Raw genomic sequence first — 25631 nt, 5'->3', positions numbered from 1 at the left:
TAGAAAGGCAAGATTAGAGTTTGCAAAAAAGCACAAAGGTGAGCCAGAAGAGTTTTGGAACTGTGTTTATGGACCGATGAGACAAAGATGAACCTTTATCTAAGTGATGGGAAAGCAAATATGTGGAGAAAAAAAGGGAACTGCAATGATCCCAAGCACACAGCCTCATCTGTAAAGCATGGTGGAGGTGGTGTCGTGGCATGGGCATGCATGGCTGCCTCTGGAACAGGCCCTCTCAACTTTACTGATGACTTAATGTATGGTGACAGTAGCAGAATGAATTTGGAAGGGTACAAAACCATCTTGCCTACCAATATTCAAGAAAATGCCACCAGATTCATTGGGAAGTGCTTCATATTGCATCAGGACAATGACCCAAAACACCCTGTCAGTTCAGTCAAGGAATTTATCAGGGCAAAGAAATGGAAAGTCTTAGATTGCCCAAGTCAATCTCCAGATTTAAATCCGATTGAACATGAATTTCACCAGCTGAAGAGGAGAGTAAAGGCAGAAACTCCCCAAAACAAGCAACAATTAGAATTGGCTGCATTAAAGGCTGGGAAAAGTATTTCAAAGGATGAGACCAAGAGTCTGGTCATGTCTATGGGTCACAGACTCACTGCTGTGATAGTGCGCAAGGGATCTGCAACTAAATAATAGCTTTTAATCTTTTATATCTGCCTTATGTTCAAGTGTCCTAATACTTATGCTCACATCAATGAGTGGGATGAACTCTAAAAATACTGTTCTTTTTATTTGGTAAAACATGTATGTGTTGAAACGGCTAATAATAAAATGTGACATTCTGTAGTTTTGTCTCATATTTTGGAGGGCACTGTATACACTCTTACAAATAAAGGTTCTTCATTGGCATTAATGGTTCCACAAAGAACCTTTGACATACATAGAACCTTTTCATTGCACAAAAAGTTCTTTATAGCAGAGGAAAGTTCTTTAGATTATTAAATGTCCTCTAAATATTCACTACATATATGTGTATGTATATATATATATATTAGTGCTGTCAAATGATTAATTGCAATTAATCACATCCAAAATAAAAGTTTTTGTTTACATAATATATGTGTGTGTACTGTGTATATTTATTATGTATATATAAATGCACACACTGTCAGGATTGTGGACTGTTTTGTGTTAAATGAGAAAGTATCAAGTAGACATTACAAACCGTAGCTTTAGAAATATTTTATTTGATTCAACAAAAAAATTCATTACACATAAACATTTAGGCCTAAATACCTTCTTTTAAGTTCCACAAAATAAAAGTTTGAAACGACGAGGGACGTGAGAGAGTAAATGATGACAGAATTTACATTTTTGGGGTGAACTATCCCTTTAATGTGTTTATTATTATGCAAATATATTGTGGATAGCAACAACTGTGTACCAAAAATGAAATCCTTTTGAATTTTATTTTTACATTAGGTAAAGTAAGATTTATTGTCATTCTGCTATATATGTTGAGACATAGCCTACATTAGAGAGAAATGTGCACAATATTGTCGCTATCCGTAATACATTTTGTATTTTAGTATTACAATATATTGTGACAAGATATATTGTTATACTCCTGCATTGTTCTGAATGTTGAACAATTGTATCAACATATGTAGCCTATATATTCTATATCCCGTGATCCAACAGAGGATAAGAGGTACGGAGAATGGATCGGTTTTTATAGGGAAAGACTGCCTAGTTAAATGTTTAGCCATGTTACTACTGATTTTTGAACTAATCAATCATGTTAAGAGCTTTACAGCACTTACTGTGAACTTCACTGATATTGTAGTAGGATCGCTTTGTGAAAACATCTAAATGGTTAATTATAGATATAGTAACACAGAAACTCGCCTTTTCCCCACTCATGTTGGTCTGCTGTATTCCCTGAAAAGGTAAACAGGCGTCTCGAGAGACTAGTGTAAATTGACCGACAGCGCCATCTGCTGTTTTTGGAAAAGGAAGTATTTGTGAGAAAATCAGCCAGCACGCATTTGTGCATACCTCTGCATTTTCTCTCAAATAGAGTTTTCTATTTGCAAATCATTTTGCGTTTGTTTGAAAGTCGAGTTTTTCTTTGCAAAGCAGATTATTTGCAAAACGCTGGATTTGTTTGATGAATATTGTCACAAAATTCACTCCATATAAACACAACTTGCACAGTTTCTCGAAGACGCACAATTCTGCTATAGCTTTAAAGGTATTATGTTCTCTGCAAAATTGAGCAAAAACTATAATATAACAATATCAACTTCTTATTTACGGAACTGTTGTATAAAATCACATTTAATAATAGCCTACTGCTCTCCCTGCTCGTGTGATATCCTATGATATAAATATGAGACAAAAACACATACAGGGGCATTTTTGCACCAATATCTTGAATTTTAGGGCAGAACTGCATTTATGGAGTTGTTGCCCTGCTGCATCATTTTTGTCAACAGTCAACTATATGAAATGTAAGATGACATACAGGTCTGGGGGCGGGGCCAGTGCATTAACTGCATTATTATTATTTTTTTTTATAACTAATTAAGTTAGCGCGTTAAACTGACAGCCCTAATTGAACCACATGGAATAAGCAGGACACACATGCAAGGGGTTTGACGAACAATACCGGAACTCAGAATAAGGGACAGACAGGACTTAAATACTAATCAAACTAAACAAGATAAATAAACACAGCTGACACAAACTAATTAACTAATAAGAACAGGAACTACCAAATAAGGGCAAAACCGGAACACACATGTGACAGATCGCCCTGGGGGTGGGCGCCCTGGAGGCTGGTGCAGGACGGGAACACAGAGGAGGCCTCCAGGGCAGATCAGGAGACTCGGGCGGCCTTGGCGGTGCAGGGAGAACCGGAGGCCATGGCTGGACGGCCTCCGTGGCCTTGGCCTCGCCCCTCGGCCCGTCCAAGACAGCTACTACCCCCCCCAAAAAAAATTATTTGGGGAAACTTACGGGGTCAGGAGCCCTCCCTGGGCTAAAAACAGAAACAGGAGCCCTCTCAGGGTTATCCACAGGAACTTGAGCCCTCACTGGGCTGGGCACGGAATCCGAGGCCTCCCCTAGGCCAGACACGAGACCCACAGCCCTCCTTGGGCTGAACGGGGTGACAGGGACCTCTTCAGGGGTGCTCTCAGGAACTGCTTCTATCGAGACAACCGGAGAAGCAGGCAGCTTGAGAATGGCCTCCGTGGCCATGACAAGAGAAGCAGTCTACTTCTCAGGAACCCCGACAGACATGACAATACTGACGAGAATGGTTTCTGTGGACAATATTTCTGGTAACATGACTTGACTTGTCACTAGAGGGCGCTCTGGAGCTGGAGCCCATGACATCCCCTCATACTCCACCAGCATTCCTAGGGGCATATGTGAGGTGGACGGCAGGCTTGAGTGAACCGCAGACGGCGGCGTGCTTGAGTGAGCCGCGAACAGCGGCGGGCATGACTTTCCTGCAAATGGTGGGCTTGAATGAGCCGCGAATGACGGCAGGCATGACTTCCCTGCGAACCGCGGGCTTGAGTGAGCCGCGAACAGCGGCGGGCATGACTTTCCTGCAAATGGTGGGCTTGAATGAGCCGCGAATGACGGCAGGCATGACTTCCCTGCGAACCGCGGGCTTGAGTGAGCGGCGGCTGACAGACTTGACTTCATAGCAGCTGGTTGACTTGACTAACGAGCGGCCAGCGGGCTTGGGTTAGCCACAGCCGGCGGACTAGAACAGCCAGCGAACTTGACTGAAGAGCGGCCGGCGGGCTTGGAATAGCCACAGCGAGCGGCCTGGACAGATGAACGGTCGGCAAACTTGACTGATGAGCAGCCGGCAGGCTGGACAGACTTGACTGCCGAACTGTAGTATATTTATATCATAGGATATCACACGAGCAGGGAGAGCAGTAGGCTATTATTAAACTGACGGCGGGCTGGTTCTGGCTCCGGCCCGGACACTCTTCAGACACCGGAAAACTCCTTCCCTCCAACTTAGTCTGGTGGTGTCTGGGAGGTCTACGGGGCGATGGTGGTTGGCTCCGAGCCAGAACAGAGTGTTGATAGTAGCGTCGTCCAGCGCCAAACATGCTGCGAGTCCGCAGAATTCCTCGGCGAACTCGTAGAAAGGGAGATCTCTGCGGGCTAGGGCGAACTGCCATTCAAAAGTTTGGGATCAGTAAGATATTTAATGTTTTTTAAAGAAGTTTCTTATGGTCATCAAGGCTGCATTTATTTGATCAAAAATACAGAAAAAAACTGTAATTTTGTGAAATATTATTGCAATTTTAAATTACAGTTTTCTATTTTAATATACTTTAAAAGTTTTCAGCATCATTTCTCCAGAAATCATTCTAATATGTTGATTTATAATCCATTTAGGAAACAGTTGTGCTGCCTAATATTTTTTGGGACCTGTAATACTTTTTTCAGGATTCTTTGATAAATAAAAAGTTAAAAAGAACAATGTTTATTAAAAATAGAAATTTTGTGTTACAATATACACTACTATTCAAAAGTTAGGGGTGAGTGCATTTTTTCTTTCTTTTTTTTTTTTTTTTAAAGAAATTAACACTTTTATTCAGCAAGGATGTGTTAAATGGATAAAAAGTGATTTGTATTGTTAGAACTGATTTCTAATTTGAATAAAATAAATAAATAAAGCCGCACAACTGTTTCAGCACTGATAATAAATTAGCGTATTAGAATGATTTCTGAAAGATCATGTGACACGAAATTCAGCCGCTGCGTCACATAAATAAATTCTATATTAAAGTATATTATATTGCAATAATATTTCACAATACTGCTGTTTTTTTGTTTGTTTGTTTTTCTGTATTTTTGATCGAATAAATACAGCCTTGATCAGAGGCGTCATGCCCATTCAAAGTGATTTTTGAGCCAAGTGGATTTTGATTGCAGCTTCCAAAAGACAAAAAATAGCCAAATAATATTTTCTATATAAGATAAAATCACACCAGCGTGATTTAATCGTTCAGCGCGTCATATCATCAGCTCCTAAATTCAAATCTGTGTTCGCTGGCTGGCGCTGACCAGAGACACGCGTTTTTACAGCGCTGCATTATAACCAATCACACACGATGCTGTTGAGCTTATGAATGCAATGACCAATCAGAGGTGTTCAGATGAGTCATCGCTAAAATGCATGTTTTCTTCACTCGCTGGTGAATTCTCTCGTCAGAAACAACAAAGTGCAGATATGTGTATGAATTTGTAAGTAAGATATTAATTTTGCAGTGTAAACAGCTTCAGTGGTTTTAATGGGAGTTTCTGAGAGTGCTTGAACTACACTGTCAGTGAAAATGTTCTTTGCTCTCTTACTGTACAATGAAAGTGTTATGATAAGTAGCCTAACTTACAATGTTTTTTAAGTTACCCCCCCACCACCTTATTTATTTATTAATTATTATTTTTCATTATCAAAAATAATGAGTGCATGACGCCCCTGGCCTTGATGAGCGTAAGAGACTCAATTAAAAAACAAGACAAAAAAACATTGAAAATCTTACTGATCACAAACTTTTGAACGGCAGTGTATGTAATATAAAACTTTTGTTCTTGAAAAGATTTGTGATTATATTTAGACTATTGGAACAAATCACGAACACATTTTGATTGTATTGGTTAATGTTTGACTTCAACAGTTGTGTGTGTGTTTTCTTCCTTTCGCTTTCGTTTCACCCCAGTGTTTGCGAGCGGTTGATGTAACGAAAACAGGAAAAAGGTGTCATGGTTCTTTGGACGCCCACGAGCCGATTTGGTAATATTGAAGAGAAGGTGAAGTATAAAGAGGAAGAGCCGCACGCTGGCATCTACTTTAGCGGTTCTTCAGCTCCTGTCTGCAGGTTTATTCACGGTAAAAGCCGGTAAGTTAGGCAACCTGTTACAAAAAGCTAAAGTAACACTTTAAACCGCCAAGTACAAAAATCATTTATTCAGCGCTTGATTTAACGGAAGGCCTAGGCTACTTTACGATGTTCATGTTATAAAGTCCTTTCTCTTGACTGTCTTACAATTTATAATGTCATCGTATGGTTTTTTATAAAATGTGTCGCATTTCTGCTGCTCTTTTGTTTGATTTTAGGTGATAACTGTAAGAGCTACTTCACCAGCAATAACGAGTACAAGTCTGGGAGTAACTGTGGTTTTTGGGAGCACTGCTGTGGAACCTGCGATTTCAGATACTGCTGCTTCCGTGAATATTGGAAGTTATCCGATCAGGATCAAAACGTCTGCACTATGTAAGGTCTTTTAAGTCATTCCATTCTTAATACAAATGTCCGTTAGACCCAAAAGTTCCTTTTTACACACCCTCATGTCGTAGGCTATGATTATTTTAAACTTTCTGAACACAAAGGACAATTTTCGAAGAACAGCGTTAAAAAATGACCAATTTCATAATTGGGTCAGTTAATGGTTTAATTTCCCTCATCATCCATAACTGATTTACTGATAATTCTGTAAACTGAGGTACTGTACAATCCAGTGATTTCTACCTACATGTGTCCTGTGTAATACTGTTAATATCTGTTTTTGATCCTAACCTAATCATGAACCTAATCAAACTTAAAGCTCTATCTTGAAATGTACTTTTCTAAGGTTTCCGCATTGTGTTAGTTGAGGTTCAGTGCCCCTCCCACCATTTGCTACAGAGGTAGTGGTCTTTTTGTGATGCAGTTTGCAAAATGCATCCCACAGTTTGGTGTGTGTTATGCTTTTAACTGTCACTTTGTTATTTAAAGAACAAACACTTTAAGTTGTTGCTTTAAAAAGCTGTCAATTTGAAGAGAAAGCAGGAGAGACGTAGTATGATGCAACTTCTACATTTTTGAGGAGGTTAACATGGTGGCCTAGGCAAGACAGGGCATGACCAAAGGAGGAAAAAAAATGTTGTAACAAATATTTTATACAAACAAATATTTTCCTTTTTTTTTTTTGTGGCAATGTTTGCAATTAGAGCCCTGGTTTGAATCCTGATTTGATATTGTATATTTTTAATAATCCAAGCACAAATAAAACTAACCACAGCAGTAACCAGTGTGTTTTCATTAAACCAGTGTGGTTTAATTAAATTAATAAATAATACAATTTAAACAAATGAAATGTTAATAACACTTTAATATATAAATAAGATTTTATAGATTATACTAGAAGATGCTAAAGAGCTTTTCTAACGCTTGTTGCTTCATGTTTTTATCTGTCCAGGGGTGACAGTGTTATTGCCATTTGCTCAATAACAGTGGGGTTTGTGTTCCTCATCGTTCTGTTCATCGTCTGCTGCTGTTGCCCCTGCTGCTGTATCTATAAAATGTGTAGAAACCCCAGACGTAAGTGTTTTAGTGTTAAAGGAATAGTTCACCAAAAACTGAAAATGTACTCACAATTTGTTCACCCTCGGGCTGTCCAAGATGTAGATGAGTTTGTTTCTTCATGGGAACAGATTTGTAGAAAGGTAGCATTACATCACTTGCTCACCAATGGATCCTCTGCAGTGAATGGGTGCCGTCAGAATGAGAGTCCAAACAGCTGATAAAGTAATTCACACCACTCCAGTTCATCAATTAACGTCTTGTTAAGCAAAAAACTGTTTGTAAGAACAAATTCCTCATTAAGGCATTTTTAACTTCAAACCGTCACTTTTGCTCAAAATATCCATAATAATGCTTCTCCAGTAAAAAATGGTCTTGTCTGAATCAGGAGAGAAATATGCACAGATCAAGCACCGCTTACAAGCGAAAACAGTTCAAAACTGTTCTAAACAAATATGTTATTTTAAATATGGATTTTGATGTGAGCGGCAACAGGAGATGGACTTTTACACTAGAGGAAGTGTTATTATGGATTTACGTTATAAACGTTTTAATGATGGATTTGTTTCCTTCAAACATGTAGCTTTTTGCTTCACTAGATTTTAATTGATGGACTGGAGTGGTGTGGATTACTTGTAAATTATTGTGATGTTTTTATGAGCTGTTTAAACTCTGATTCTGACGGCACCCATTCACTGCAGAGGATGCATTGATGAGCAAGTAATGCTAAATATCTACAAATCTGTTCTGATGAAGAAACAAATTCATCTACATCTTGGACAGCCCGAGGGTGAACAAATGTTCAGCACATTTTCATTTTTTGGGTGAACTATTCCATTATGGGGATTGTAAATTATTTAGGGGGCTGGTAAAATTGAATTATAAATTGATTTCTGTCTTGTTTTTTTTCCTCAGCTGCGGCAGGAGTGAATGTAATTACAGTCACAAATACACAGCTCGTTCAGCAGCAGCAGCCTGTAATGCAGTACCCACAATACCAACCAGTGCCGACTCAACCGGGTTACAGTCAGCCAATGCAGACGGGACCATATCAGGGACAGCTATATGCACCAGGACCCCCACCCTCATATCACGTGGCCAGTAAGAACACCTAGTACTCGACAGACTGAAACCATGTAGTACTCTTTTCTGTGAAAGTAACAATTTTTTCCATTTCCAGTGAGTCCTGGACATCCCACTTGTCAGAGTGCATATGACGGAGGCAACGCCATGTACCCCATGCAGCCGCCCGCCCAGCCGGGTGTCGCTTATATGCCTTCAGAGATATCGACTCAGCCGGCCTACAACCCTGCCTACATGCAGCCACCAAACACCGGTTACTAAACCGCAGCCGTCTGTCAAATCAGTCAAATCCCGATTGCTGGATTGTGTGCCCAATTTAAAGTGGATTATACAAGAATAGTGGATGTGTTAGTCAGGGTTATAACAGTTTTTTTTTTTTAATTTGAGTTATTTTTTTGTTATTGCTATTAATTTATTTCAGTTTAGTTTTCACTGGAAAAATGATTTTAGGAATTGTAAATAAAGCAAAGATTACTGGTAAGTTTTACAAGAAAATACCATTTCAATCTTTCTGCTTTCTACAACCAATGAGTGAATTGTTTTAATGCAGTTTTAGTTTTTATTTTAATTTTTTCTACTTTCAGTATTAATTATTCTAGTATTATTTTAGTATTGAACTGTACTGTTACACAATATAAAATTTTATATACTAAACAGACTACAATCTGAAATAAAACTCATCATTTTAATTTTTGTTATTTAATGTTCTTTCGTTTCAGTTTATGTAATTCTGTTATTGAGTTTTCATATTTTCATTAACAGTGTAACAGTCACAGACATACAAACGTTTTGGTCTTTACATTTCAAATGGCAGTGACGGTGATTCTATTTAAAGAAAGTTTCAACAGTGTTTCCTTTGAGGGTCTAAACAATGACTCACAAAATTTCCACAATTATGTCATGAGTCCCACTGACTTTCTGTTGCAACAATTTTAAATGCACATGCAATATTTTAAGCACAGAATGGCTGTCAAGGTAGGAAAATGGGTTACATTTTTGATAATGCAACCTTTGTTACAGCATTACAGAAACCACTGTCATTTGCAGTTCCTTTTCAGATTGTATTATATTGTTTCAGATGACATTGTTTTTGAGATGCAGCCTATTTGTTTAACGGCTATACAATTTGAAAATATTTAACTGTTGTTTTATGTTTTTATGTTTGAAAGATGTGAAAAATATATTAAAAAAGTTGTCCAAACCTTCTGAAGAGTTTGGACAGTCTTTTATGCAATGTTTGGTGCACTTGCAGCACTTTGAATGTATATTGTTTTGAATATGATGTTAAGTATGCTTTAAATATGTTCCCAGAAATCACATTTTACTCTTATAGTAATTTGATAAACCTTAGTACAAAATGAATACCATATTCATTTACAATAGTATTGATACTCCAACCCTTACGAAAATTAACCATGGTTTTATAGTAAAAGTGTAGTAACTATGTTTTGTTTTTTTTGGCATATTGACTGCCATTTGTATAACCACAGTTATGTTACAAATACCATGGTTAAAATATGGTGTAACAAAACTATGGTTAATTTGTGGTTACAGTGGTTTAACTACTGTACCCATGGCTTTTTTGTTTTTATTTGTAGTAAAACCATGGTAAATTTTCATAACACTAGACATAAACGTTGTGGAGATATTTATGTAGATCTAAAGTGTTTTTATGATTTTCGATTCACACTGAAACATTACTAAATATAAGTTACTTAACTATAAAGTAACATACTTTTGAACATTTTAAGTGTTTGTTAATTTGATACCTTTTCAACAGTGCTTTAAATATTTTGTCATGAAATAAGGTGTTTTAAATTCGCACACATCTGTCAGATGCACCAAGCAAACCCGTTGTGCTACTCTAATTGGCTCAGCCATACTTGATACAGAATTGTACCTGAGGAGGTACTTTTAAGAAATTACTTTGCAACCGTTAAAAGTATACTATAGCCTAATAAAATAAATAAAAATATAAATGTAATACAGACATACTACATTCATCATGTTGTCACTGTTATGTGGCCTTATTGACCTACAAGGGTTAATTGCTTCGCCTCTCTTAAAGGGGTCATCGGATGCCCACTTTCCACAAGCTGATATGATTCTTTAGGGTCTTAATGAAAAGTCTATAACATACTTTGGTTAAAATTTCTCAATGGTAGTGTAAAAAACATTTTTTTCCCCTGTCAAAATCAGCTCTGTTTTCAGCAAGCCGTTTTTTAGTCCATGTTGCTTTAAATGCTAATGACTCTGCTGACCCCGCCCCTCTCTTCCGTGGAGTTAGGAGCAGTACTGTTTACTTTAGCTGCGAAACTGGCTAACTAGCACATTATTAGGAAATGCTATTTGCAAAGATTCATAAAAAACCCTTATACTCACTTCTTCTATAGATGAAGCTGGATCACGAATGATTCACATACTGAAATAAATGTATAATTATTTACAGGAGAATCGATTGTAACAAATGCAACACATTTTACTGGTAAGTTACTTTCATCTGGATGACTCTACTCAATTAACCACCGTAAACAAGCTGTTCGCTTTCGAACACATAGGAAATGTGTACTCGCATGTTTTTACATTTATTATAACACATTTTCACCTTTTTTATGAGAACATACCTGAAATATCAGGAGAAACAAAAGCAGACGCAAACTTCAGTGTCTTTCCGCAGGCGCAGCTTGGTAACATCTGAGGTAAACACAACCCGCATCACCATGGTAACCCACAGCGCGTGATTTCTCTGTATTGGTTCAAACCACTGATCTATAATAGAGAACTTTATTTTATTATTTTCATTCTTTAGTGGTGATAATTGATAGATGACTGTGTACACAATAAACTCTTCTTCACATAAATAAATAAATACATTAATAAAAAAATAAATATTAATAACAAAACAAACTTTCCAATTGTGAATACACAATGGTATATCACATTCATTATTACATGCAACAACAAAACACAAAACTCAATCTCTTAATCTGAGACATCTTGTCTTCCCCTGCACCGGAGTCGACTCAATGGCGGACAGCTCTCAGCTCACTCAGGGGGCGTCTGAGGTAAAACGGTCTTGTCAATCAACTATCGTGGGCGGGGCCTGTGCAGAACTACCTCATTCTGACAGGAACCTTAGAAAAGCCTGATTTGAGAAAGAGGATTTTAAATTGGGATTTAAAAAAAAAACACTGGGTGTATTTTTATCATTATAGGATGGATGTGTACACACACTTCTAACACACATTTATGTTTAAACAACTTGTAAAGTGAATTTTGCATCGGATGACCCCTTTAAAACCCATACTTGCAGTCTTTCCACTTGAGCGCTTGTGTTACATGATATATTTCCTGTATTTGGCTCTAGTGTTCGATGAAGCGTCAAAACTGCAAGTGAGTGTTGAATTTCTAATTTCCTGATGGGACACAGTTACAGTGTTGTTGAAGTACTAGTTCATACAAAGCTTAATTTACACATTTTGATTTTCAATAATTTGCATTCCCTCTGTTCATCAGTCCCTAAGTAACAAATGACAATTGGGATAATTGTGGCAATTAAGTGAGCAGTTGCAAATGTTTTACAAAATTCACTAATGTCTGCAGCAATAAAATGTGTAGCACTTTACAATTTACAACCAAATTATATGAAATATCTAATTCATTTAACTAACACTGGAAACACTCTATAGGTTCGCTACAGGTGGGCGTATTTGCGACGCCTCTGGGCAGTTATTTTAGGCATCCAAAACCAACTCATATCTACCAGAATGGGGAAATCCTGACATTTTAAAAACTGCTTAGCTCATTCACCTTTGTATTATATATTTCAACTCTGCAATAATGCTATTCCTTATCCACAAACAGAATTAAAGTCAGCATACACTGAAAATGTACCCAATCTTATTGTGAACAATTCATCCATAAATACAGCATGTTTCATTTAATGAAAATGGGACCTTCCAGTGAATATGACATCTCTCTGGTGACGTATGCCAGACTTCTCCAAACATCAGTCAGAAAAATTTAATAATCGGGTGGCTTGTTCCTCATATTTATTTTCATATAAAATCAATAGAATTTAAATAACTTCTGATTTTTTAGTAATAAGTAATGAGTGTGAATGATGCAATGTCTCGTAGGTGGCTGATTCACTATGAAAAGTGAGAATTGTCTGTCTTGACTGAACGTTTCACTCCTCCCCTCAATGTAGCTGCCTACTCTTGTCTACTTTCACATCGCAGATGAGCATATGTGAACACATTCATTGAAAAGAATTAGATCGAAAGAACCATTCATTCGTGAACCTTTGGAAAAATAGGAAAAAAAGATTTAACAGGCATTGAAAAGTCAAAAATTAGGAAATGCCCACAAGAAGGATGCAACACTAAAGAAATGTCAAAATTACGGCATGATCGTACAATGAAATGCTCCTTGGGTCATTAGGGTTACTTGCAAAAAAATTGTTGAGAAGAAAAGATGCATATTAACTGCAAATGAATTAAGCCAAAGAATTAAAGTTGGTTGTTGATTGGATGGAGGCAGATCTGAATGTGATTGGCTGCATCCAAAATTGCATACTTTCCTACTATATAGTAGGCCAAAAACAGTATGTGAAAAGAGTAGTGTGTCCAAATTCACAGTATCTACAAAGTACCTGACCTACTTCTGGTAAGATTCTGAAGTATGCATCTGATACTATCCCATGAAGCCACAGGAGAGGATTTGTGAATGTCGTTGAAGCGACACAACTGATGCTGGTATGTCACGACAATGACCACATGACAATGCACATTCATACTACACATTCATACTATATAGAATTTAGATTTTAATTCAAAATTGCAAAGTAAAAAAGCGAAAAAGTAAATATAAATCAATGAATCATTCACAATAACATACAATTGAGAATTAATAGTGTGAATTTTCATTTCATGCAGACTTTAAGTGTACTGGAGACTTAAAGGAACAATATGTAAGTTTTTCGTAATAAAACATCCAAAAACTACTTGTACAGTGTTATATATTTTATGCAGTTGTGTATTTTAAAGTTCCAATTTTAAATAATGACTCGTCCCTGGTCATTGTCGACGATCAATGACATAATATCTATATCCCCAGTTTCAGCTCGTAGAAACTATGGCAACACACACAAATCTGTATAGTTAAACTAAATCCATTACAACTGTCGCGAATAAAATGCAAATGAAATGAAAAGTTTTGACTGCAGCTTTAAATTTAGATCTGCTCAATGTTGCGCCATGATTTTTTTTTGCGTTTTTACAACATTGCGCATTATAACCAATCACACGCGAATCTGTTGAGCTTATGAATGCAATCAGAGCCAATCAGAGGCGTTCAGATGAGTTTTTGTTCAGTGCATGCACTCGCTGACTGAATACAGCTCTCATCATAAACAAAGCGCAGTAGTAAGAGATTCATTCGGAAAAAATGAGTTTTTTGAGAGAGCTTAAACTCGAGCTTAAACTCGCGCTATACTTAAGTCAGTCATAATGTTCTTTAACAGTGTAATGATTGCATTCTCTGTATAATTTATTCGCTGTTTGAATATCTGTGGAAGGTACAGGTAATAAAACAATTAATTAATTACCTCATAGCGTCATCAAACTTCACCTTTGTTCTTGCACCGCTATTGTTTAGCCTGTATATGCTCCCACTAAGTCAAATAATGAGAAAGAACCAAATTACCTATCACAGCTATGCTGATGACACCCAGATTTACCTAGCCTTATCTCCAAATGACTACAGCCCCATTGACTCTCTGCCAATGCATTGATGAAATAAACAGTTGGATGTGCCAGAACTTTCTTCAGTTAAACAAGGAGAAAACTGAAGTCATTGCATTTGGAAACAAAGATGAAGTTCTCAAGATGAATGCATACCTTGACTCTAGGGGTCAAACAACTAAAAATCAAGTCAAAAATTTTGGGGTGATTCTGGAGACAGACCTTAGTTTTAGTAGTCATGTCAAAGCAGTAACTAAATCAGCATACTATCATCTCAAAAACATTGCAAGAATTAGATATTTTGTTTCCAGTCAAGACTTGGAGAAACTTGTCCATGCCTTTATCACCAGCAGGGTGGATTATTGTAATGGTCTCCTTCCAAAGAAGACCATTAGACAGCTGCAGGTCATCCAGAACGCTGCTGCCAGGATTCTGACTAGAACCAGAAAATCTGAGCATATCACACCAGTCCTCGGGTCCTTACACTGGCTTCCAGTTACATTTAGGATTGATTTTAAAGTACTTTTACTCATTTATAAATCTCTAAATGGCCTAGGACCTAAATACATTGGAGATATGCTCACTGAATATAAACCTAACAGACCACTCAGATCATTAGGATCGAGTCAGTTAGAAACACCAAGGGTTCACACAAAACAAGGGGAGTCTGCTTTTAGCTATTATGCCGCCCACAGTTGGAACCAGCTTCCAGAAGAGATCAGATGTGCTAAAACATTAGCCACTTTTAAATCCAGACTCAAAACTCATCTGTTTAGCTGTGCATTTGTTGAATGAGCACTGTGCTACGTCTGAACTGACTGCACTGTATTTTATGTATAATCATTTTCTATTCTTAACTGTTTTAAATTTATTTTAAATAAATTTGTATATAATTTCCTTGTTTTTATTTTTAATTCCTTGTTTTTATTGCTGTGATTATTTTTATTTATTATTTTTTTAATGACTATTTCACTTCCTTTTATGTAAAGCACTTTGAATTACCACTGTGTATGACATGTGCTATATAAATAAACTTGCCTTGTTGTTGTTTTGAAAATAAGTCATCTAGTGGCGAAAACTTATATTGTACCTTTAAGTATTCCTGGTGGTTTCACATGGAATTCATCACAGAAATTATTAAAGTCTTAAAGTTTGGCATACAAACAGTGTGTACTTTTAGTTCTGAAATTTTCAGTAAAGAATTTTTTTTATAAATAAATAAAAAATAGGAGACTGAGGCCCCAAGTATGTTTTGGAGTAGCTGGTTTCTAGCCGGTTAACCAGCTACCGTGTCCCATTTATGGATTGTGAGATCCACATTATGACAGAATTCCAGTCTGTTATTTAGCCACTGACTAAAGAATAAATTTGAATTTCGCAAGTCATCGGTCAAAATAATTACTAGCCTAATTTAAAAGTGATTAAAGGGCGTTTCTAGGATTTGAGACATTTATCCTGAACAGTGACTCATTAAACTTCCAAACAAGTGATTCACAGCACAAGAAGAATAACTGAATTATTTTGTCTTATTAAAACTGGTCACATTTCTACTTTTCTTTAGGATAAGACTTGTAGAATCTGTGATCTGTAGGTCGTGGAGATCTGAGTTCTGCTGTCGGAGCTGTGATGATAACTACTGCTGCTCCCAAAAAAAAGATTAACATGGGAAGCATAAAGTGATTGTTTTTTGAAAGGAATGACTTTTTTTTCTTTCTTATATATATATATATATATACCGGTTACACCAGTTCAGTCTTCAAGACCACTGACTAAACTAAACTCTTTTCTGAAGTTTTATTCGTGGTGACAGTAGTCCTAAAACCCTTAAGTATTGCATGTAAATACAAATTATAAAGACATGAAGTTTGAATTTTTGTGTTCTGTTCTTGAATGAATCTTTCCAGTCAGATCTTTTCAATGAATCAGTCGAACTAGCTGACAAAATTGATCTGAATGATTTGTTCATAAATCTGACTCAAGAACTGTCTCAAATGTTAGAATAAAGACTTGTAGTACTGTTAAATGAAGGCTAAATGAAAATGATGTGTATTCTTTGTAAGAACTGATTGACGATAGCACACGTAGGCCTACATCTACAAGATGTCTGTTAAAGATCACTTCATCTGGAAAGCATCTGCTATGTACAAACATTGAAACGGCTTGCTATGAACAGAGCTGTTTTTGACAGGATAAAAACGGTGTTTTACACTACCATTGAGAAATTTTAACCAAACCATGTCACAGACTTTACATTAAGACCCTAAAGAATCATATCAACTTGTGGAAAATGGGCATCCGATGACCCGGTTAACCCTTTAACTGTTTTGGGAAGAATAAAGTCTACAACCAAATGTTGTTGAACTTTTATTGTTTTAAGTCTGTAACCAAAAGTTCAACAAATTTGCTACTTGTAATTATTAAGACCCGCCTTCAAGTGTTTGAGCTCCGGCTCCGACAAGCAAGACAGCAACTAGGAGCCATTTAAAATGTGAGTGGAAGCAGAGAGCCAAAGCTCAAAAATGCCTAAAGCACTTACTTTTCGGTTTTGTGCAAAAACAGCTGCAGAACTATGTTCACACGCCAAGAATAAACTCTTGCGCAACTATAGTGTGAGTTTTTGAGAACAGGATTGTGGCGACAGTGGGCAAGGAGGATGATTTTGCAATGGCGTAATTGATGCAGAAAACTGAAAACAAGAAACTTTAAAGATCAAACCTATCTTTAATTACTAAACAACCAAATTTTTATTTGCTTTTATTTGGTTTTCATTTTCCAGCGGGTCAGTTTCTTGCTCCCTTCAGCCAGGCAGCATATGATGGTGGTCAGATCATGACCCCCAAACGCATTTCCACGCTTCTTTGCCATTGAATTGTGCAACTACAGACCCTGATAAGATAGTGCTGAGAATAGAAGTATTGTTGTTCATGTGCATTTGCCATTACTAAAAGTTTATACGCCTTGTGAACTTATTTACACCTGTCATGACCCACTGTCATTTGTTTCTCAACTTTAACCAAATTTGCTTTTATTCTATGGAATTTAGTTTGATGGTCAAGAAATGTCAATAAATTTTAACTGATTTTTTTAATTTTCAAAAGTTCATTTATCATCTCTCTATGTGTAAAAAACAATCCTTTGCATGATTTTATTGTAGTTTCTTAATATTAGTCTATCAAACAAAATGACATAAAATTATGATGACTAAATATAGCAGAAATCTTAAACTTAACTGTCTTCAATGTGAAAACAATCTCGCACCATCTTAGAGGAAAGAGACCGTTTTTATTGTACTTTTGGACATATATACTCCTACAAATAAAGGTTCTTCATTGGCGTTAATGGTTCCACAAAGAACTTTGCATTGCACAAAAGGTTCAGAGGCAAGTTCTTAGTTCTCTAAACATTCACTAAAAGGTTCTTTGGGGAACCCAAAATGGTTGTTCTGTGGCATTGCTATTGAAATTGATTTTAAAATCAATCATTTAATAAAATATATAAATTATTCATAGGTTTTCATTTGTTTCAAAAAAGATTTGTGATGTATTTTAGGAACAAATCACGAACAAACTGATTGCCTATTGGTTAATGTTTAGATTTACATATATAACAAATTTGACTTGAAATTTGTATTTTTTTTCCCCCTTTTGCTTTCGTTTCTCCTCAGTATTTGCGAGCGGTTGATGTAACGAAAACAGGAGAGAAAAAAAAGGTGTAGTTAGTTCTTTAGACGCCCACGAGCCTATTTGGTATTACTGTAGAGCATGAAGAGAAGGTGAAGTATAAAGAGGAAGAGCTGCACGATGGCATCTACCTTAGCGGTCCTTCTGCTCCTGTCTGCAGGTTTATTCACGGTAAAAGCCGGTAAGTTTACAAAAAACTAAAGTAACACTTTAAACTTGGTTTTGGGCGGTTTACCAATGGCTAAAAATCATTTATCCAGCACTTACGAAAAAATAAATAAATCACGATGTTGATGTTATAAAGTCCATTCTCTGAATCATCGGATGGTCTTTTATGTGTCGCATTTCTACTGTTCTTTCAGGTTTCGTCGAGAACTGTGAGAGCTACTACACCGTCAACGGATATTACAGGCCTGGGTTTCCATGCGTTTTACAGTACTGTTGTGGAAACTGCGATATCAGATACTGCTGCTCCAATGAAAATTTGAAGTTAACCCAGTCTTTTAAAAGCTTCTGCGCTGTGTAAGGACTTTTATGTAATTTCTTTGTTATTCAAAGTGTCCGTTAGATCCTTTTATACACGTCGTATGATTATTCCTGAACACAAAAGGACAATTTTCGTGACTGTTTGAAGCTTCCAAAATGACATAATTTTCATAATTGGGTTAATGCTTTAATTTCGCTTAACATCCATAACTGTGATCTACTGATAGTTCTGTAAACGGAGGCACTACACAATCCAGTGATTTCTATTTAAATCTTTTTTGATCTTAATTCAATTGTTGATGTAAATCTCAAACTTGAAACCCACAGGTTTTCTAATATTTCCATGCTGTGTTGTTGAGGTTCTGTTTTTTTTTTTTTTTTTTTTTTTGCACCACCAACCATTTCCTACAGAGGTTGTGGTAATTTTCTCTGAAAGGCAATTTGCAAAATGCATCCCCTTGATTGGTGCGTTTTACTCTTTTATCTGTCACTTTGTTATTTGAACAGGGCTTGACACGTACCTTTTTCCCTAAGTTGAAAAGTTAGGAGCGCAATGCAAATTTTTCAAATTACGTGTTTTAGCTTAATAAGGGGGTATAAGGAGACATTTACAAGCACAATTTTTTAATTTATCAGAATACAGAAAGTATTCAAGGTTCAAGTCACAGCTAAAAGTTTGTTATAGGCTACTTTGTAAGTTAGTCTGTTTAAGAAATTGTATTCACACTCAAGCTCCTAAATACATTTTCCAGTTCATACACATCTATTTAGTCGCAAATTCAAGTGAAATGCTCACACTGTCGATGTCACGAATCTGGTCTGTACTTCCATTCACTCACCACCAGAGGTCACTCACTCACCATCATCCATCACAAAGAGCACACAGCTGTCACATATTACAATTGCACTGATTGCACACACAGCTCTCACTAATCACACACTCTATTTCTACCCTGGACTTTCCTTCCGTTACTGCCGAGTATTGTATGCATTATCGCTGCCCTACAGAGCCCCGTTAGTTTCCCTAGTCTTGCCTTGCCTTGCCTTGCCTTTGTTGGATTGTGTTTTCCCCTGCCTGGACTATCGCTGACGTTTTGGACTGCCTCTCCTGTCTCGCCCCTTTGGATACTGTTCGCCGATCATCGCTTGTCTTAGTTTACTCTGTCTAGTTTACTCTGTCTCACGCTTGTCTTAGTTTACCTTGCCTGTTATGACCACGTCTCTGCCTAATAAAAGTCTGCATATGGATCCGCACGTCTCTCGTCTCGTCAGCCCCGTAACAGTCGAGCCCTGTTAAAGAACAAACACTTTAAGTTGTTGCTTTAAAAAGCTGTCTATTTGAAGAGAAGGAAATAGAAATATAGTATGATGCAACTTCTACATTTTTTGAGGGGGTTATGGTAGCCTAGGCAAGACAGGGCATGACCAAAGGGGGAAAAACGTAACATATATTTACAAACAAATGTTTTCCCTTTTTTAGGAGCATCGTTTGCAATTAGGGCCCTGGTTTGAATCGTGGTTTGATGATTTTTAATAATCCAAGCACAAAGCAAACTAACCAGTGCAGTAACCAGTATGTTTTCATTAAATAAATAAAAAGATTTGAATAAAAGAATTGGTAATTAATAACATTTTAATATATAAATAAGATTTTATAGATTATACTAGAAGATGCTAAAGAGTGTTTCTAATGCTTGTTGCTTCATGTTTTTATCTGTCTAACAGCAGAAACAGTGAAGCACTTACCATTGTCTTAGTAATACTGGGGGTTCTGTTCAACATTGTTGTGTTCATGGTTTGCTGCTGTTGCCCCTGCTGCTGCATCTATAAAATGTGCAGAAAACCCAGACGTAAGTGTTTTAGGTTACAAAAAACTGGAAATACTCACTCTCAGGCCATCCAAGATGTAGATGAGTTTGTTTCTTCATGGGAACAGATTTGTAGAAAGGTAGCATTACATCACTTGCTCACCAACAGATCCTCTGCAGTGAATGGGTGCCGTCAGAATGAGAGTCCAAACAGCTGATAAAAATCATTACAATAACCCACAAGCAATCCACACCACTACAATTTATCAATTAACGTCTTGTGAAAAAAAGCTGTAAAAAAAAAAAAAAAGGAAGCAAAAAACTGTTTGTAAGAAAGAAATCCATCATTAAGGCATTTTTAACTTCAAACCGTCACTTTTGGTCAAAATATCTATAATATTGCTTTCTCCAGATCTTGTACATACTATGTACTTATTATAGTAATTACAACAACTTGGTAATAACCAGGTACTAACCCTGAACCTACCCCTAAACCTAACCCTACCCCATGTAGTTACCTTATATTACCAGTACTTTCTTAGTTGGGCACACCGTAAGTACATGTAAGTACACGTACTGTAAAATAAAGTGCAACCAAAAAATGTGTACAGATCAAGCACCGGTTACAAGCGAAAAGAGTTCTAACTGTTCTAAAGAAATATGTTGGTGGATTTTGAAGTGAGAAACAACAGGAGATGGACTTTTACACTAGAGGAAGTGTTATTATGGATTTACATTAAAAACATCTTAATGATGGATTTGTTTCCTACAAACATGTAGCTTTTTGCTTCACTAGATTTTAATTGATGGAGTGGAGTGGTGTGGATTACTTGTAAATTATTCAAATGTTTTTATGAGCTGTTAAAACACTCATCCTGACGGCACCCATTCACTGCAGAGGATCCATTGGTGATCCATTGGTCTCGGACAGCCCGAGTGTGAACAAATTTTCAGCACATTTTCATTTTTTGGGTGAACTGTTCCATTATGGGGATTGTAAATTATTTAGGGGGCTGGTAAAATTGAATTATAAATTGATTTCTGTCTTGTTTTTTTTCCTCAGCTGCTGCAGGAGTGAATGTAACTGCAGTCACAAATACACAGCTCGTTCAGCAGCAGCAGCCTGTAATGCAGTACCCACAATACCAACCAGTGCCGACTCAACCGGGTTACAGTCAGCCAATGCAGACAGGACCATATCAGGGACAGCTATATGCACCAGGACCCCCACCCTCATATCACGTGGCCAGTAAGAACACCTAGTACTCGACAGACTGAAACCATGTAGTACTCTTTTCTGTGAAAGTAACTATTTTTTCCGTTTCCAGAGAGTCCTGGATATCCCACTTGTCAGAGTGCATATGACGGAGGCGAGGAAACGTACCCCATGCAGCCGCCCGCCCAGCCGGGTGTCGCTTATATGCCTTCAGATACATCGACTCAGCCGGCCTACAACCCTGCCTACATGCAGCCACCAAACACTGATTACTAAACCGCAGCCGTCTGTCAAATCAGTCATATCCTGATTGCTGGATTGTGGAAGTTGACGCACTTTTACGAGGCAGTAAGAATGTGCCCAATTTAAAGTGGATTATACAAGAATAGTGGATGTGTTAGAGTCAGGTTATTACTGGTTTTAATTCGAGTTATTTTGTTTTATTACTTTCAATTTCTTTCAGTTTAGTTTTCGCTCTTTGACACACTGGAACGGTTTTATTAACTAAGTTTTTATACTATACTATACTATAGTAAGTTTTACAAGAAAATATAATTTCAGTCTTTCTACTTTCTACAAGCAATGAGTGAAAATCTTTTTTTTTTTTCTTAAGTTTTAGTTTTTGTTAGTGTTTTCTACAATCAGTATATTATTCTAGTATTATTTTAGTACTGAACTGTGCTGATATGCAATATAAATACACCAAAAAAACAAAAAAAAAACATCTAAAAATAAAAATAAAAATCTAAAAATAAAACTTTCTGTAGCAAGTTTAAATGCATATGTTCGCTTTTAACTGCAGAATGGCTGTCAAGGTAGGACAAATTGGTTAACTTTTTGATAAAGCAACCTTTCCACTGTCATTTGCAGTTCCTTTTCAGATTGCATTATGTATTTTCAGGTACATTGTTTATTGAGATGCAGCCTATTTAACGGCTATTCATTTTGTAAATGTTTAACTGGTGTTTTATATGTTTTTATGTTTAACTTGCTAAAGAGTTTGGACCGTCTTTTATGCAATGTTTGGTGCACTTGCTGCACTTGAATGCATATGGTGTCCCCTACTGGTGAAATAAAGAAACAGTCTCTAGTGTTTGTTTGCATTGTTACTAATCATCTAATTGTAGAGTACTTTATATAGGCTATTTTAGTCTTTTTATTTATGTATTTAAATATTTAGATTTTTTTACAGATTCTTTTTATTGTTTTGAATATGATGCTAAGTAGGTTATGTTTTAAATATGATCTCAGTAATCATATTTTACTCTTACAGTTATTTGATAAACGGAATGAATACCATATTCATTTACCATAGTATTGATACACCAACCCTTACAAAAGTTAACTTTTAAATCGGCCGTTGTAGTACTAAGCCCTTTACAGAAACCAGATCGTTTAATAGACAATATATTATGACGGTTTAAATACCGTGTCAACTGTTCACTAACTAAATTTTCCAAAAGTTTCAAGAGAATACAGAGCTTTTAACACTTTCTAACACTATGGCATACATATAAGACCAAGCATATAGAGTGGTAAAAAAAATATTAATCAAATAATACATACCAATAATATTAATAATAGTACTATAAATATTAATAAATACAATTAATAATAATAAATATACTAATATTAATGACAATAAACTATTATTAAAAAGGTCATTCTTCATTTGCGGTGGCAAGTGGTGTCCCTCTACTTTACAGCAGTTGAAATACACTTTAAATACCAATAAATCATAAAATGTTTGCATGTTTGTATTCTGTAGGTTAAACACAATTTGTACACTGTTACATTTTTGTTTTAAAATACATATTTAATTGAGTTTGAGAGATTGCATTTTTAACAAAATATGCATGTTCCCACCATACCCCAGAGTGGTATCATGGAATGTAATTGCAACAATATAACATTTTTAACACAAATAAAGTGGTTACATTGTGAATATAGATTTGTATTTAACGTACAAATTTATTAAATTGTTTTAAAAAATACATATTTTGTTATATTTAAGAAAAAAGTTGTGTCCCCCAAATTCATACACTGTAAAAAGTGATGAGTTGACTTAACTTAAAAAATTGAGGAAACCCGTTGCCTTAAAATTATTAAGTAAATAATATATATTTTTAAAAAGTTAAGTGAACTTGACAATTCACATAAGATATTTTTGTTTTAATTATCATTTACTTAAAAATTTTAAGGCCACGGGTTTCCTCAATTTTTTTAAGTTAAGTCAACTTATCACTTTTTACAGTGTGTCTGTGGTGTTACCACAATGGATGCCCCTTTAAGAAAAAGGGAGAATTCTATTTGGACTACTTCCTGTGTGTAAAGGTCACTGCAGGTGCTGGTTGATCTGAGGGGTACATGGGGAGTACATTCTTTCTTATTAATTTTCTTAAATTTAGCTAAACTTCTGACAATTTCATGTGTTGCACTTCATTAATGTCTGTGGTTTTATGTTGATAACTTGCAGATCTGACACATTTTAATCAAAATGTTGATAAATACATAGGCTACTTATTAATATTTCCAAAATGTCCCCTGATCTTGAAATCATCATGATGGCAGCCTCCATTTTAGAAAAGTCTGGATTTAGGCCGATTTGTCTGTGGTGTTACTGTCTTTCCTGGTATACCACAGACTCTATAGTAACTTGCAATATGAAGTCTATGATGTTATATTATGTCTCCTTCAGAGCCATTTAATCTTATAATTGAATGTTTTTAGACTGTAAGGTGATTTAATCTTTTAGAATAAAGACTATAAAGGTACCACAGACCATTTTTCCAGTCTTTTTTTTTTAATGTACAGGTGCATCTCAATAAATTAGAATGTCGTGGAAAAGTTGCACACAGACTTAAGTAGTTTAAGTCAGTGGTTCTCACTTCCAGTCCTGGGGGCCCCCTGCTCTGCACATTTAGCATGTCTCCCTTACTTAACACACCTGATTGAGATCATCAGCTTGTTAGTTCAGTTTATGGATCTCTCTCCTAACAAGCTGATGATCTCAATCAGGTGTGTTAAGTAAGGGAGACATGCAAAATGTGCAGAGCAGGGGGCCCCCAGGACTGGAATTGAGAACCACTGGTTTAAGTCTTTGGTTCTTTTAATTGTGATGATTTTGACTCACATTTAACAAAAACCCACCAATTCACTATCTCAACAAATTAGAATATGGTGACATGCCAATCAGCTAATCAACTCAAAACACCTGCAAAGGTTTCGTGAGCCTTCAAAATGGTCTCTCAGTTTGGTTCACTAGGCTACATAATCATGGGAAAGACTGCTGATCTGACAGTTGTCCAGAAGGCAATCACTGACACCTTTCACAAGGGTAAGCCACAAACATTCATTGCCAAAGAAGCTGGCTGTTCACAGAGTGCTGTATCCAAGCATGTTAACAGAAAGTTGAGTGGAAGGAAAAAGTGTGGAAGAAAAAGATGCACAACCAACCGAGAGAACTGCAGCCTTATGAGGATGAGCCTATGTCAAGCAAAATCAATTCAAGAATTTGGGTGAACTTCACAAGGAATGGACTGAGGCTGGGGTCAAGGCATCAAGAGCCACCACACACAGACGTGTCGAGGAATTTGGCTACAGTTGTCGTATTCCTCTTGTTAAGCCACTCCTGAACCACAGACAACGTCAGAGGCGTCTTACCTGGGCTAAGGAGAAGAAGAACTGGACTGTTTGCCAGTGGTCCAAAGTCCTCTTTTCAGATGAGAGCAAGTTTTGTATTTCATTTGGAAACCAAGGTCCTAGAGTCTGGAGGAAGGGTGGAGAAGGTCATAGCCCAAGTTGCTTGAAGTCCACTGCTGGTGTTGGTCTATTGTGTTTTTTGAAAACCAAAGTCACTGCACCCGTTCACCAAGAAATTTTGGAGCACTTCATGCTTCCTTCTGCTGACCAGCTTTTTAAATATGCTGATTTCATTTTCCAGCAGGATTTGGCACCTGCCCACACTGCCAAAAGCACCAAAAGTTGGTTAAATGACCATGGTGTTGGTGTGCTTGACTGGCCAGCAAACTCACCAGACTCTCTATGGGGTATTGTCAAGAAGAGAATGAAAAACAAAAGACCAAAAAATGCAGATGAGCTGAAGGCCACTGTCAAAGCAACCTGGGCTTCCATACCACCTCAGCAGTGCCACAAACTAATCACCTCCATGCCACGCCGAACTGAGGCAGTAATTAAAGCAAAAGGAGCCCCTACCAAGTATTGAGTACAAATACAGTAAATGAACATACTTTCCAGAAGACCAACAA

The 25631-nt window shown here is 36.7% G+C and overlaps 1 protein-coding gene across 1 annotated transcript; it reads left to right on the top strand.

Moving 5' to 3' along the window:
- Window positions 1-5730: 5730 nt before the first annotated feature.
- On the top strand, window positions 5731-22454 carry LOC131531003 (uncharacterized). Its single transcript, XM_058761551.1, has 11 exons — window positions 5731-5903; window positions 6122-6278; window positions 7243-7364; window positions 8262-8447; window positions 8527-8685; window positions 16950-16994; window positions 17932-18024; window positions 18216-18375; window positions 20065-20189; window positions 21211-21396; window positions 21476-22454. Coding segments are annotated over exons 2-11 (1242 nt in total). The 5' UTR covers window positions 5731-5903; window positions 6122-6276; the 3' UTR covers window positions 21640-22454.
- The last annotated feature ends 3177 nt before the right edge of the window (window positions 22455-25631 follow it).

This window comes from Onychostoma macrolepis, chromosome 22 (genome assembly GCF_012432095.1).
Source record: "Onychostoma macrolepis isolate SWU-2019 chromosome 22, ASM1243209v1, whole genome shotgun sequence".
Classification (NCBI taxonomy): domain Eukaryota; kingdom Metazoa; phylum Chordata; class Actinopteri; order Cypriniformes; family Cyprinidae; genus Onychostoma; species Onychostoma macrolepis.
This window is presented reverse-complemented; position numbering and strand designations above follow the sequence as displayed.